Source organism: Oryctolagus cuniculus, chromosome 4 (assembly GCF_964237555.1).
Source record: "Oryctolagus cuniculus chromosome 4, mOryCun1.1, whole genome shotgun sequence".
NCBI classification, from domain to species: domain Eukaryota; kingdom Metazoa; phylum Chordata; class Mammalia; order Lagomorpha; family Leporidae; genus Oryctolagus; species Oryctolagus cuniculus.
The window spans coordinates 91,176,477-91,191,057 of record NC_091435.1 but is presented as its reverse complement, the minus strand read 5'-3'; the positions used below and the strand labels follow the sequence as shown (position 1 = coordinate 91,191,057).

Genomic DNA, 14,581 nt, shown 5'->3' with positions numbered 1-14,581 from the left:
CTTAAATAAAGTCACATCTCTTTCATTACCGCAAGCTCTAACATTTTGAGATTTTGTCCATATGATATCTTTCCTCTCCTCCCTCATTTTTCTGCTCTGACTCCACCCCCATCACCCCTTTCATAGGACAAGATCTGACTCCCCCAGATTCCTGCAGGATTTGGAGGAATTTCTGGATACGGAGACTGTTAAGACCTACTGAGAGCTCTTTTACTGCAAAACAAATGTCAAGTATAGTTCAGGGGGTTACTCTGCTTCTGGAGATTGGGGAGCCCCATAACTAGGTAGCAGTCTAGAAGTAGGAACTCAATTCTCGTACTTTGCAGACATACTCATAGCAAGATAATTCATGAACAAGGAAACCCCGGTTGGATGGCTACTTTAAAATTGATGCTGCTAACTATTCACCTGTTACTATCATGGAGAACCTGTGGTCTACCAGTATTGTACAGTGTTTTTCTTTTGCTAATAATTGGAAAAGAGCAGAGTTGATCATGGGGGAAAATGTGTGTTCATTCTATCCGAGCTCAATTCTGTTTATTGTTACAGAGATTTATGTTACTAATTATTTTTAATTTTTTTTATTTTTAACTTGATAGTGGGAAGGAGGAAAGGAGGGAAAGAGAACGGGGGAGGGAGAGAAAACCATGTCATCTGCTATTTCACTCTGCAAATGCCCATAATGGTGGGAGCTGGGCCAGGCTGAAGCTGGGAGCTGAGGACACAATTGAGATCTCCATTGCATGGCAAGGACCCTATTGCCTGCTGCCTTCCAAGGTGTGCTTAGCAGGAAGCTGGATTCAGGAGCTGGAGATGGTTAAACCCTAAACACTCCGGTGTGAAATGTAGGCCTCTGAACCACCAGGCCAAATGTCCTCGCCCTAGTAATTTATAACAGTTGAGTTTTTACTCTAGAGGATCTCCCATGTGCTTTAACCTCTGTCTGTAGAGAAGAATACATCAGACAGATTGCTCTCCACGGGTTCTTAGTCTAGTAAAGGAAACCAATAGATAACTACTTAGATAAACAAACTACAACATGTGCTTCACTCAAGAAAAATCAGGAAAGAACAATGCATTCCCCTTGCAGATGAGGAGAGTTTACTCTATAGCCAAGTATGCCAGGAGGGAAATAAGTCAAATGACTTATGTAACATGTTGCTACTGTGAACCCACACTCCATCAATCTCCATGCTGTCTTTGGAGGAAGGTGTGTTTCGGGACTCTTTGGCCACTTCAGGATAATGTCCCATCTCTAATGATAAAGAATGTTGTCGAAATATCCCATCAGCACACTGATACTTGTGTGCCAGATTCTTTTGCAAGGGTAGATTAAGACTTTTTATTTGTTTTGTTTTCCCTGCACGTCACCCCATTCTCTATCCACAACATGAATTTTTAATTTTTAGTTTTAAACTGAAAGAATTTTGCTTTTTAGCGTTGGGGCTCAAGATAACTCAGTGGTTGGTAGAAGTTGATATATTAAGCTTAGGTCAGTGCCCTATTTATTTTGGATGCCCATCTTTGAAAGATAAAATATATGATGTGGTTTCTTGTTTGGATAGCAATTACTGTGTTTTTGTAAGACAAATGACACTTAGTGGATTCAAAAGTACTATTTTGTTCTAGTTCTTTCACGGAACCAGACTGTCCAAATAATTTATATTATTTGAAAACTATTCAATGTTTTCTATTAAGAAGTAGAATTATTATCTACAAGTGGAAACACAGTGTGATAGAGAAATAGAATCTACTGAGATCTCTTAAACGGAGCTGTTTCACCTTTGTACCAATTTATTTGCAATTAAACAAGAGGACTGTTAAACTCAGTGAAGTCCCAGAGATTCCATATTAACTAAAATGGAATGAAAGTGTCCAATCAAGAAGATGTCATCTACTTTAAAGATAATTCTTCTTGCTTTAAATTTGAGAATTTCAAAGAGCATTTCAAGCTATTTCAAAAGATGACAGAGACATTAAATTTTGGCTTAGGTAAATATAGTGATGCTTTAAAATTAAACATGGTTTGAGTACCGTCTCTGATTCATTTTAGAATATCTTTTTGTTTTTTTATAAAAAAAAGGCATGCCTGTAATTCATATTTATTGTATAATAATTAAGCCCAAAGGAGAATTAAAATTAAAGAACGGCACTTGGAGCCAGCAGATGAAAGACCTCTCTCTCTCTCTTTCTCTGCCTCTCCTTTCTTCGTGTAACTCTGACTTTCAAATAGATAAATAAATCTTTTTTAAAAAAAGAATAGTACTTTCCCAATCATGAGCTGTGTATAACCTGTTAACAGACTATTTAATACACAAATGGGGCCATATTATATAAGTTCTATTCAATAACCTCTCCTTTCCTCACATGATAACATATCAGAAACAGCTTTTCATGTTCTTTCCCCATATACTACTCACTAGATTTAATTCTTTTCCTAAATACCACCTTAGTGAGGTGTCTTTGAACGCTTTTCTTTAAAACTCCAACATACTGCTAGCACCCTGACAGTCTAGTCTCCCTTCCTTGCTCTAGATTTCATCATACTTGTCACTATTTGATATTCAGCATGTTTCATATCGCTTTTTTGTATTTTAACATTTTATTTATTTTTAGCTAACTCAAAGATAGAGGAGTGGCTTTTCTGGGGGGAGGAGGGTGTCTTCTATCTGCTGGTTCATCCTCCAGATGCCAGCACCAGCCAGGGCTGGGGCAAGCTGAACAAATTCAGGATCCTGGAACTCCATCTGGGTGGCAGAGACCCAAGTACTTGAGCCATCATCTGCTGTCTTCCAGGATGCATTAGTAGGAAGTTGGTTCAGAAACAATAATGAGGACTCGAATGAGCACTCGGATATGGGATTTAGGCATCCTTAGTGGTGGCTTAGCTCGCTGCACCTCAATGTCTGCCCCCATTTATTTACCTTTAAACCATCCTTCTTCTTCAGTACCGTAACTCCAGGAGGTTGCACTTTTCATTTTACTTATTTATTTGTCCTCCCCTTGTTTATGGGTACTCAATGAATAAAGATATAGATGAACAGCATTTTGATGACTGCTCAGTTTTCCCGTGTGTGACTGGTTGTAATTTATTTCCCACTAGTACTGAATTGATAAACATTTTGATTTTTTTCCTTCTGTATTGCAATGTGATGACTACTTAACTCACTTTGACGCATGTTCTTCAGTTACTTCTTTGGTAGGATAATTTGTTAAGAGTAGTATTGCTAAATTAGACTTCATAAAATTTTGAAGGTTTTTGATACCATGTTGCCAATGTTTCTTGAGAAAAGTTTTATCTAATAACATTTCCACTCACACCAGTATATACAAGAGTGCTGGTTTACTTATTTTATTGTTGATACTTTGTTTCATTGCTATTTTTAATCCAGCAGTTTTCATCTCTGTTTCTTTATTTTTTATTCGAGAAGCAGAGAGACAGAAATTCCCATTGCTGGGTTTCTCCTGAAATGCTTGCAGGGACTGAGGCTAAGTGCAAAGTGGGTGCCTGGAATTTATTCTAAGTCTCCCATGTGAATGGAAGGAACTCCGTCACTTGAACTAGCACTGCTGCCTCCCAGAGGTTTCCAGCCAGAGGAAGAGCTGGAAATTGAAGCAGATGTCCTGCTTTGGACATGGGCACCTTAATTGCTAGGCTAAATGTTAGCCCCTTGCTACTATTCTTAATCTTAGTCTTTCCTTTCAAATTAAATGGTTTGTTAGAAAATTAAGTACGCTCACAATTAATAATTTGTTTCTCAGTTGAATAGCAGAAAAAATGTAGGAAAATATCAATTTTCTAATGTATACTTGTACTCATAAATAACAAGGACTTAGAATCTAAAAATGTATAGCACAGAAGCAAACAAAAAAAAGTGACTTGGTCTAGGCTACATAGCTTCTTACTTAGAGAGACAGATGTCATTCAATAGGCTATGTTGTTGCTATTTTGAGGACAAGGAACCAGGAATTCCCAAACCTTGCCCTGAAAATTATCACTTTCTCCAGTGAGTTTTCAAAGGAACTGTACATTCAAGGGGCAGGAGCAACCCAGGAGTCCAGAAATGTTATTAATAGCTCCATGAATACTTTATCTGCGTCTGGGGTAGGGGTCTGTGATCACACTGAGATTGTGCACACACTGGCTACAGGAATAAGCAGGCTTTGTGTCCCATCTCTGCTTCACACCATCAGCTCTTTGGAGCCAGCATGCTCAGTGAGCCGTGACTGCAGTCTCACATGCTGGTTCTCTTTGAGTCAAGAAGAATGCTCCAGAAAGCTGCACAAGTCTGACGCAGGAGGCATAAGAGAGATGTCTAGGTGTGACCCTCGTAGGGTAGGAAGTGTCATTATGCTCTTAAGACTTTATATATGAAATACATGCAGTCTGTTCCCATTATATAAATTTTAAAAATTGAAAAATAAAACCAAGACCCTTGTGGTAGTAGATGGGTCAGATGAATTGACAGACCCTCTTTTATAGGGAGGAGAGCAGAATGGGGTGAGAAAAGAGTGTGGAAGGACATCATCCATGATAACACACTGTGTAAATGTGGAGAATTTCTGTCCTATTGTTGGTTACAGTGGATGGTGAGTGTATAGGTTGAGGAAGCTGAGAGAAGTGATGCATTAAATGGGATTTTCCTCATTTGTTATCTTGGCCTCTGCTGTATCTCAGCATTTCCTGGTTTTAAAAGCTTTGCTTAGATAAACATTTGAAGATGACACATTTCTAGGTCCTGAAAATTTCTGTTTTATGTGGTAGATAAATATATATTATGATTTTAAAAGTATAAATAAGTAAAAAGTATAAATAAGTAAAATGACATAAAATTGCAAACCAATAAATCAATGGAACACAAGACAAACACATGATCATCTCCATAGATGAAGAAAACAGTCAGTAAAGTTCAATATCTCTTGATGATAAAATTTCTCAACAAATTAGATATAGAAGGAATATATATCAGCTAATAAAAGCTATAATACATAATAAATCCACCACTGATATCAAATTGAATTGGGGAGAGGTGAAAGTGTTCCCCTTAAGGTCTAAAAGAAGAGAAGGATGTTCACTTTTATCACTTTTAGTAAACATAGTATTGGAAATCTTAACAGAGCAATTAGCCAAGAGAAAAAAATAAAATGCATACAAATAGAAAAGGGGAGAAGTCAAATGGTTCCTCTTTGCAGATGACAAGATTCCATATAGAGGCATAAACCTAAAGATTCCACCAGGAGACTGTTAGAACTGATAAATGAATTTAGTAAAGTTGCAGGATACAAAAGCAACAAACAAAAGTCACTAACATTTCCTCTTTTTTCCCCAGAAAACTTTTATTTAAAGAGTACAAACTTTATGCTTTTCACAAATACAACTACTAGTATTTTTTACACTTGATGACAGCCTTGATGACAGATTAAAGAAAACAATCCTATCTACCGTATCTACAAAAAGCCTACCTAGGGATAAATTTAACCAAGGAAGTAAAAGAGCTCTACAATGAAAATTATTAAACCTTGATAAAAGAAATTGAAGAAGATACAATAAAATAGAAAGACAACCCCATGTTCATGAATTGGAAGAATAGCTATTATTAAAATGTACAGACTATTCAAAGTAGTTTATAGATTCAGTGTAGTGTCCATCAAAATAAAAATGGCATTCTTCACAGAACTATAAAAAAATCATAAGGGAACAGAAATGACCCTGAATAGTCCAAGAAATTTTGAGACAAAAGAATAAAACTTGAATCATCACCATACCTGATTTAAGAAGTACTGTAGGGCTATTGTCACCAAGACAGGATGGTAACTATAGAAACCCACACATGGACTAATGGAAGAGAACAGAGATGGTAAATATATAGCCACAACCAACTGATTGTTGATGAAGGAACCAACAATATACATGAGTGTAAAGGCAGGAAAAACTGGGCATTCATATCCAGAAGAATGAAACTTCTATCACTCAACCCAAAATGCAGCAAAGACCAAAATGTAAGAAGATACTAGAACAAAACATAAGGGAAACACTTGGAGTCATCATGTAGGCAATACTTTTCTGGTTAAATTCTCAAACCACATGTAACAAGTACAAAATAAATAGGATTATGTTAAACTAAGGAGCTTCTGCACAGTCAACAGTCAAGAAACAACTTATAGAATGCAAAAAATATTTATGGCCTAATCTGACAAGGAGTTAGTACCCAGTAAATGTATGAAGAACTAAAAAATCCTCAACAACAACAAAATAATCTTAATAAAATAATGGGAATAGGTTTCCTAGAAGACTATTGATGGCCAACAAGTATATGAAAAATGCTCAACATCACTGAACATGTGGGATATATAAATCAAAATCACAGTGAGATCCGAATCATGAGATATCATTTCACTTCAAGTGGAATAGCTATTGTCAAAAAAGCAAAAAAAAAAAAAAAAAAAAAGACAAATTCCAGAAAAATGCACTCTAGCACTGCTGGTGGGAATGTGAATTGTTATGGCTATTACAGAGAAGAGTACGGAAGTTCCTCATAAAATGAGAAGTAGATCTTATATGTGATCCAGCTATTCCATTTGGGGGTATATAGCCATAGGAAATGAAATAAGCATCTCAAAGAGATATGCACCCCGCCCTGGGTTTCTTGCAGAATTGTTCACAATAGTCAAGATATGGAATCAACCAGAGGGACAGATGAATAAAGCAAATGTAGTATTAATACACACACAATATTATTCAGTCATTGAAACAAATCAAATCCTGAGATTTATACCAAAATGGATGGAAGTAGAGATTATTATGTTAAGTGAGATAAAGCAGAGACATAAAAATGAATACCACAGGTTCTCCACCATATGTGGACACTTAAAAAGATGACCTCAGTGGAGGTGAGGGTAGAATGGTGACCACTAGAGGCTTGGAAAGGTAGAGGGAAAGGGGATAGAGGCAGGATAATGATCACTAAAATATGGCTAGTTGAAAGGAATGTGTTATAAGTTCCAGACCTCAATAGTATTAATGCAATCTAAATAGTTTATTATATATTTGATGAAGAATCAGAAGAGAGGAGAGGCCGGTGCTGTGGCATAGGAGATAAAGCTGCCACCTGCAGTGCCTGCATCCCATATCGGTGCCAGTTTGAGTCCCAGATGCTCCACTTCTGATCCAGCTCTCTGCTATGGCCTGGGAAAGCAGTAGAAGATGGCTCAAGTCTTTGGGCCCCTGCACTCACATGGGAGACCTGGAAGAAGCTCTTGGCTTTTGATCAGCCCAGCTCCAGCCACTGGGACCACTTGGGGAGTGAACCAGTGGATGGAAGACCTCTCTCTTTCTCTCTGCCTCTACCTCTCTCTAACTCTGCCTTATAAATAAATAAGGAGCTTAAAGACTACAAATATAAAGAAATAGGAAAACAAAAAATGTTGATTACCTTAACTTCATGATTTTACATTGTATACATCTATTCAAATATTACATTGTACCCCATAATTATATATAATTATTACCTTTAATTATAAATTAAAAAAAAAACTGTGTACAGAGAATTAAACTCTCTTCCCACTTGAGTTTTTCATATGGAAAATTCAGCTTCTTCCCACTATCAATTTCTTGGTATTCCATTCAAAACACACTCCCTTGTGATACCTGAATAAATTTATATTCATTATTATACAAATGATAACTTTTTTTTGAATTGGTGTTAAATATTGTCAAATGCTTTTCCTTAATTGATTTATATAATTTTTCTTCTTTCGTCAGCTAATATGGTAGATTACATTGATTGATTTTCTTTTTTTTGCTTCATCAAGTTTCTTTTTATTTTTTTTTAACTTTTATTTAATGAATATAATTTCCAAAGTACAGCTTATGGATTACAATGGCTTTCCCCCCACCATAACTTCCCTCCCACCCACCGCTCTCTCCGCCCTTCCATTCACATCAAGATTCATTTTCAATTCTCTTTATATACAGAAGATCAGTTTAGTATATATTAAGTAAAGATTTCAACAGTTTGCACCCACACAGAAACACAAAGTGAAAAATACTGTTTGAGTACTAGTTATAGCATTAAATCACAATGTACAGCACACTAAGGACAAAGATCCTACATGAGGAGTAAGTGCAAATGATAACATTAACAAACTTAACTCTTAAAATGCTGTGCTATCCATCAGAATATTTTTATTTTTATGATTGTTAAAGATTTATTTATTTGAAAGGCAGAGTTAACAGAGAGAAGGACAGGTAGAGGAAGAAATCTTCCATACACTTGGACAGCGCCACGGCTCGCTAGGCTAATCCTCTGCCTGTGGCGCTGGCACCCTGGGTTCTAGTCCCGGTTGGAGCGCCAGATTCTGTCCTGGTTGCTCCTCTTCCAGTCTAGCTCTCTGCTGTGGCCTGGGAAGGCAGTGGAGGATGGCTCAGGTCCTTGGGCCCTGCACCAGCATGGGAGACCAGGAGGAAGCACCTGGATCCTGGCTTCAGATCGGCTCAGTGCGCCAGCTGTAGCAGCAATTTGAGGCGTGAACCAACGGAAGGAAAACCTTTCTCTCTGTCTCTCTCTCTCTCACTGTCTAACTCTGCCTGTCAAAAAAAATCTTCCACACACTGGTTCATTCCCTAAATGGCTGCAACTGCTGAGGCTAGGCCAGGCCTAAGCCAGGAGCCAGGATCTATTTCTATATCTCCCAGGTAGGTGGAAGGGGCCCAGGGACTTGCACATCTTCTGCTGCTTTCCCAGGAGCATTAGAGGGAGTTAGATTGGAATTGGAGCAGCTGAGACAGGAACCAGTGCCCACAGGGGATGCTGGTGCTGTAGGCAGTGCCTTTACCCAGTGCGCTGCAATGCAGGCCACCCATCAGAATTCCTACACTAACTCAGCATGATGAAGACAATAACTCTAGCTCTACCACCCACTCCATGCTTCCCTCCTAAGGACCCATTTTCTCATCCTTGATCAAGTTTATATATATTTTCTAGACATTTCACCTTTCTTCTACTTTTTTTTTTTTTTGACAGGTAGAGTTAGTGAGAGACAGAGAAAAAGGTCTTCCTTCCATTGGTTCACCTCCCAAATGGCCGCTATGGCTGGCACTGTGCCAATCCAAAGCCAGGAGCCAGGTGCTTCCTCCTGGTCTGCCATGCAGATGCAGGGGCCCAAGCACTCAGGCCATCCTCCACTGCCCTCCAGGGCCACAGCAGAGAGCTGGACTGGAAGAGGAGCAACTGAGACTAGAACCCAGCGCCCATATGGGATGCTAGGGCCTCAGGCAGAGGGTTAACCAAGTGAGCCATGGCGCCGGCCCCCTCCTCCACATCTTTTTTAAGTGTGAGCTCCACTGAAAGCATGTGGGAAGAAACCTTTGATGAATGAAATAGAAGACATGCGAACTTTGGTCTGAATCAGTACTTAACCTTGAATAATTATTGTGAGATTATCACTAGTGCTTTTAAAGATCTGTCTAACTGTGCCTTGAATATACGGTCTTCCAGTAATTTCTTTAAAACATGCAATCCCTTTTCATTTTCTGTTTTTCTATTTCTGCTTTTCACCCTCCAAGGATTATCAGCAGCTTCTGTGCCACTGTATTTCAGTTCTTTTAGAGAAGTAGACTTTTAGACTTCAGAGACAGGCCGTTGATCCTTTTATTCTGTGACCATTCTGCTCTTACTTTTGGGCATGTTCATGCAGCTTCCATGGGCCTCTGTTTCTGCTTTATAATATCTCTAATAATTTGTCTTATTCTGATGCTCTGACAGTTCTGTTTGACTTAAGAAAATTTGATTAAATATAAGAGATTCTCAGTGATTCTCTTTTTTTTTTTAAGATTTTATTTATTTATTTGAGAGGTAGAGTTAGACAGTGAGAGGGAGAGACATAGAGAGAGGTCTTCCTTCTGTTGGTTCCCTCCCCAAATGGCCACAACAGCCAGAGCTGCACCCATCTGAAGTCAGGAGCCAGGTATTTCCTCTGGGTCTCCCACGTGGGCCCAAGCACTTGGGCCATTTTCTACTGCTTTCCCAGGCCACAGCAGAGAGCTGGATCAGAAGTGGAGCAGCCGGGACTAGAACTGGCGCCCATATGGAATGCCAGCACCGCAGGCAGAGGATTGACCTACTGGCCATGGCGCCAGCCTCTCAATGATTCTCTTTTAAAGTGAGTGTAAAGAAGACAGAAATCCAGATAGAACATTTGAACCTAAAAATTCGGTAGTCGTGTCTTCAGCAATGTAGACTTCCTCTGTTGCATCACCTATGATCTCATTGTGCTCCTTCTTCTCATATAGTATGCCTTCTAAAGGCAGAAAAGAACTTGGTGAACAGTTCTCTTTTTACTTAGCAATATTCAATATTTTTTTTCATAGGGTAATGTGTCCATATGAAAACTAAGGAAGTTTCTCAATCCTGGTTGCACATAAGAATAATCTGGATTTTAAAGGACTATTGGCACCTGACCCTCTTCCTTATACCTGTTCCCTCACTTGCAAAAATTCTGAATGAATTGGTGTGGGGTGTAGTTTTAGCATTAGCATTTTTGTACAAACTTTCTTGGTGATTCTAGTGTATAGCCTATGCTTAGACGTACTGAGTGGAGTTAATAATGGTTATGAGACTTGCAATCCTAATAAGGAGGACGAAGTATGTCTCCCAATTTGTACACTCAGAAATATAAGAAAAGCAGAAAGTTTTCTACACTAGGTAATATAAATTATTGAACCTTTCTCATCCTGTAAGTCTAAAATGTGAATAATTGTGAGACTTTGCTTAATGCAGTCTTTCTCATGTATGGTCTCAGACCCAACAGCATCAGAATCATCTGGGGTCTCATTAGAAATGCAGATTACTGGGCCTCTCCCTAGGCCTACTGAATCAGAATCTCTAGGAGCAGAACCAAGCAATCTGTATTCCTTCCAGAGATCGTTTTGAATGCTCTAGTTTGAAAACCATTAGTCTGGTAGAGGGTTGTTTTATGAATGGAAGCTCAGGAGTGGATGTCATGAAGTGGTTAAATCACAACTTAACTATTCCCTGCCATTTCAGAGGGCCTGGTTTGAGTCCCCACTACTCCGCTGTGGAACAAGCTTTCTGCTAATACCTACCCTGGGCCACAGCAGATAATGGGTCAAGTACTTGTGTCTATCGCCACCCACCTGGGGAACCCAGGTTGAGTTAGAGTCCTGGCATTTGGCCTGGCCCAGCCCTGGATATTGTGACCATTTGGCGAGTGAACCAGCAGATGGAAGCGCTCTGTCTCTCAAATTAAGAAATATATTTTTAATTAAAATCTAAAATCTCAACTTTATTAAAATTTTAAAAAATGAAGAAAAAAATCTTAGCGTATTTTCTAGTGGATACAGAGTCCCAGAAACAGAATGCCTTAGAGGGGGTGTGCATGACTGCTTGGTCGTCTGATTTTTGCTGTGGGCTAGCCATGATGGCTTTTAGTTACTATTCTGATCCTAATCACTTATAAGGCAAATGAAGGAAAGCGAACCATTTCAAAGGTATGTCAGAACCATCAAACCACCTTACCATGCTATCACTGTGTCCAGACTTCCCTTCGTAGACACTTCATTTTAGAAACCTGGTAGAATGCTTTGATACTATCCAAAAGCAACTCATTTAATGGTGGAGGCTACTGCCCGCCTGCTGTGTGTTAGATGACTGGAATGCAAGGAACAGCCACTTACCCATAAATGGAGAGCACTTCCCCAAAACGTACAAGGAAAATGATGAACAGAACATGCTTAAAAATGAGTTGTGGTTTTTCCAGTAGAATTTTTTTTTGATGTTATAATAATTTTATTAATTTCACCAAAATTTAAAATTTTTTAAATTAAAATTCCACAATATTTAACACCAAAACCAAAAGAATCTATAATTTTCCCCAGAAACATTTTATTTAAGGAATATGAACTTCATGCATTTCATAAATACAACTTTAGGAACATAGTGATTCTTGCAAAGATTGCTTCAAAGAATTCTATTCCATGAACCATACAGCTTATGAGCCGTGTGTGTGTGTGTGTGTGTGTGTATTTATGTATGTATCTAAGATTTGAGAGATTAGATTTGACTCTTTTCTAACTAACTTCAATGTGCTGTTCTTGTTAGAGATGTTAGGATTTTTTTTTTTTTTTTTTGGACAGGCAGGATTTCTTGCAATGCCAAACTTCTTTGTTTCTTGCTGCAATAATATATAATTTATAACTTGAAGGTTGTTTATTTCAGTTTCTCCTCATTATATGGACATCTTTTTAGATTAGTCTTTAGCAAATCATATTTTAGCCAGATATTCCTTTCTTGGAAATCCTAATCCCTACTGCATGCATTCAAACCCTTTGCTAAATGTGTAATGCTCTGCAAGGCTTAATTACTTCACTTCTCTAATTTTTATGATCTGCTAGTATTATTTTATATTCCCATATTTTTGCCATATTATGCCTTGTTCTTTATACTCTGGATTTTTTCACTTCTATGACTGTGCCTATACGGTTCTCCCCTTTCTATTTGGAGTGGACTTGCCCTCAACATCATGTTTAAGGACAACTCTATAGGCCACTGAAATCTGCCTTGTTTCTCTACTTTGCACCAAATTTATCTTTATTCCCAAATGTATGGTTGTATTTCTTCATAAATTGCATCTTGTATAATCCTTACTTGTGCACTCATTTTGCCCCTCCTATTTGACTGAAAGTGTATTGATTGCAAGCACCAAGTCTTGTATAATTACTTCATCCCTTCCCCTTCTCTGCTCTTCCTGAAGGTACTAGACCCCTGGAGACTAGCCTTTATGCCAGTTCTGCACAGCAAATCTGGTCCTCTTCTGTAACGTAAGGGTACTAATCAAACTGAGTAAAACTAAGGGAATAATTGCTACAAAAGGCAAGCAAGTATGTGTGAAAGCCAGTTACAAAAGGGTAAGATGCCAAAAAAGACATCTTTTTAAGAGTATCTTAAAATTGCATCCCCATTAATCTCATGCGTGCATTTCCTTTTGCAGGAGACTTTCTTCCACCACCACCTCCACCCCTAGATGATCCTGGTACACTTCCATCTGGCTCTGGAAACTTCCCTCCTCCGCCAGCCATTGACGAAGGCGCCTTTAAGATGCAGGTATGAACCGTAGTTGAGGTCATGTCGATAAGTTATGCTAGCATGATCATGAATTCACTGATTGTTTTTGTGGGGTAGACATTTATCCAGAGCCTATAGAGAGCCTTACAACTTAGAAAGAACTAAGGCACGTTAATACAAATAGCCCAGCTCAAGCTTCCCCACGTTCTGCTGGCTTACTTTCTGCAGCCCTGGAAATGCTTTTCCTATAATTTCATTTTAAAACTCAAAGGAAAGTTTTTTAGGAATGCCACACAAGAAGCCCACATTTTCTTTTCCTGGAGAAACATTGCCTATTTTTATGCTTTGTCTTTTATTCTCTATCTATAATCATTACATTTTAAATAAGTGATGCTGACCTTCTAAGGCTTTGATTGGTCACTATGGATCTCACCTAATTGGTCAGCAACATTTTTGTAGCGACAGCAAAAATCCTTAGGGTTTTCTCTTCGGAGTAATTTCAAGGATACATATTATAGATATGTGTCAATTACATAGAATTCCTGTGTTCGTGAGATGGTTGGCTGCAGTGGAACTCAAGGTTGGAGTCAGAGGGGCCATTCATCTTCAGATCTTAGGTGCTGCCTAGCAGCTGTTATCAGTTAGGGTCATATCAGGAAGCAAAACTAATACAGTCACAAAATTATTGTTATACTTTTAGATATGGTAATGTTGATGGGGTAGGAAACCATTTTTTCTGCCAAAGGCCATTTGGATATTCGTAACATCATTTGTGAGCTATACAAAATCATCAACTTAAAAAGTAGCCTACCATAGATTTATTGCATTTCAAATCCCACCTTTGGTTGCTTTGGCAGGGCTGGACCAAAGGGTTTCATGGGCCTTATATGGCCTGTGAGCTGGACATTCTCCTCCCCAGATAGTGAAGAAACAAAGAATGAAAGGTGAAATGCAATGGTGTCTGGTATCGGCTTCACAATAATAAGTGTAGGAAGCTTGGGGCCGGCGCTGTGGCTCACTTGGTTAATTCTCCGCCTAAGGCACCGGCATCCCATATGGGCGCCGGGTTCTAGTCCTGGTTGCTTTCTTCCAATCTAACTTTCTGCTGTGGCCCGGGAGGGCAGTGGAGGATGGCCCAGGTGCTTGGGCCCTTGCACCCACGTGGTAGACCAGGAAGAAGGACCTGGCTCCTGGCTTCGGATCAGCGCAGCACCGGCCATAGTGGCCATTTGGGGAGTGAACCAACGGAAGGAAGACCTTTCTCTCTCTCTCTCACTGTCTATAACTCTACCTGTCAAATTAAAAAAAAAAAGCAAGTGTAGGAAGCTAATGCCAGAGAGAACATAGATAGCAAAGATTAGTTATAACTTGATAACTAGGGGGTGCATGGATATTTATTGTATTATTCAATCTATGTTTATAATTTTTAAAATTCCCACAATACTTGTAAAGTTGTCTAGCAAAGTTTCATGATAAATGTGACTTATGAAAAAATTATG

General features: G+C 38.7%; 1 protein-coding gene across 19 annotated transcripts in view; it reads left to right on the top strand.

The window, feature by feature from the left end:
* The window catches only part of LPP (LIM domain containing preferred translocation partner in lipoma), a 727,525-nt gene that overhangs the window by 311,657 nt on the left and 401,287 nt on the right, over positions 1-14,581 (top strand). For all 19 annotated transcript variants that reach the window (XM_070072379.1, XM_051859193.2, XM_051859192.2 and 16 more), the window contains one exon: positions 13,009-13,121. In XM_070072379.1, coding sequence (XP_069928480.1) covers positions 13,009-13,121 — 113 coding nt within the window. The remainder of the gene's footprint in view (positions 1-13,008; positions 13,122-14,581) is intronic.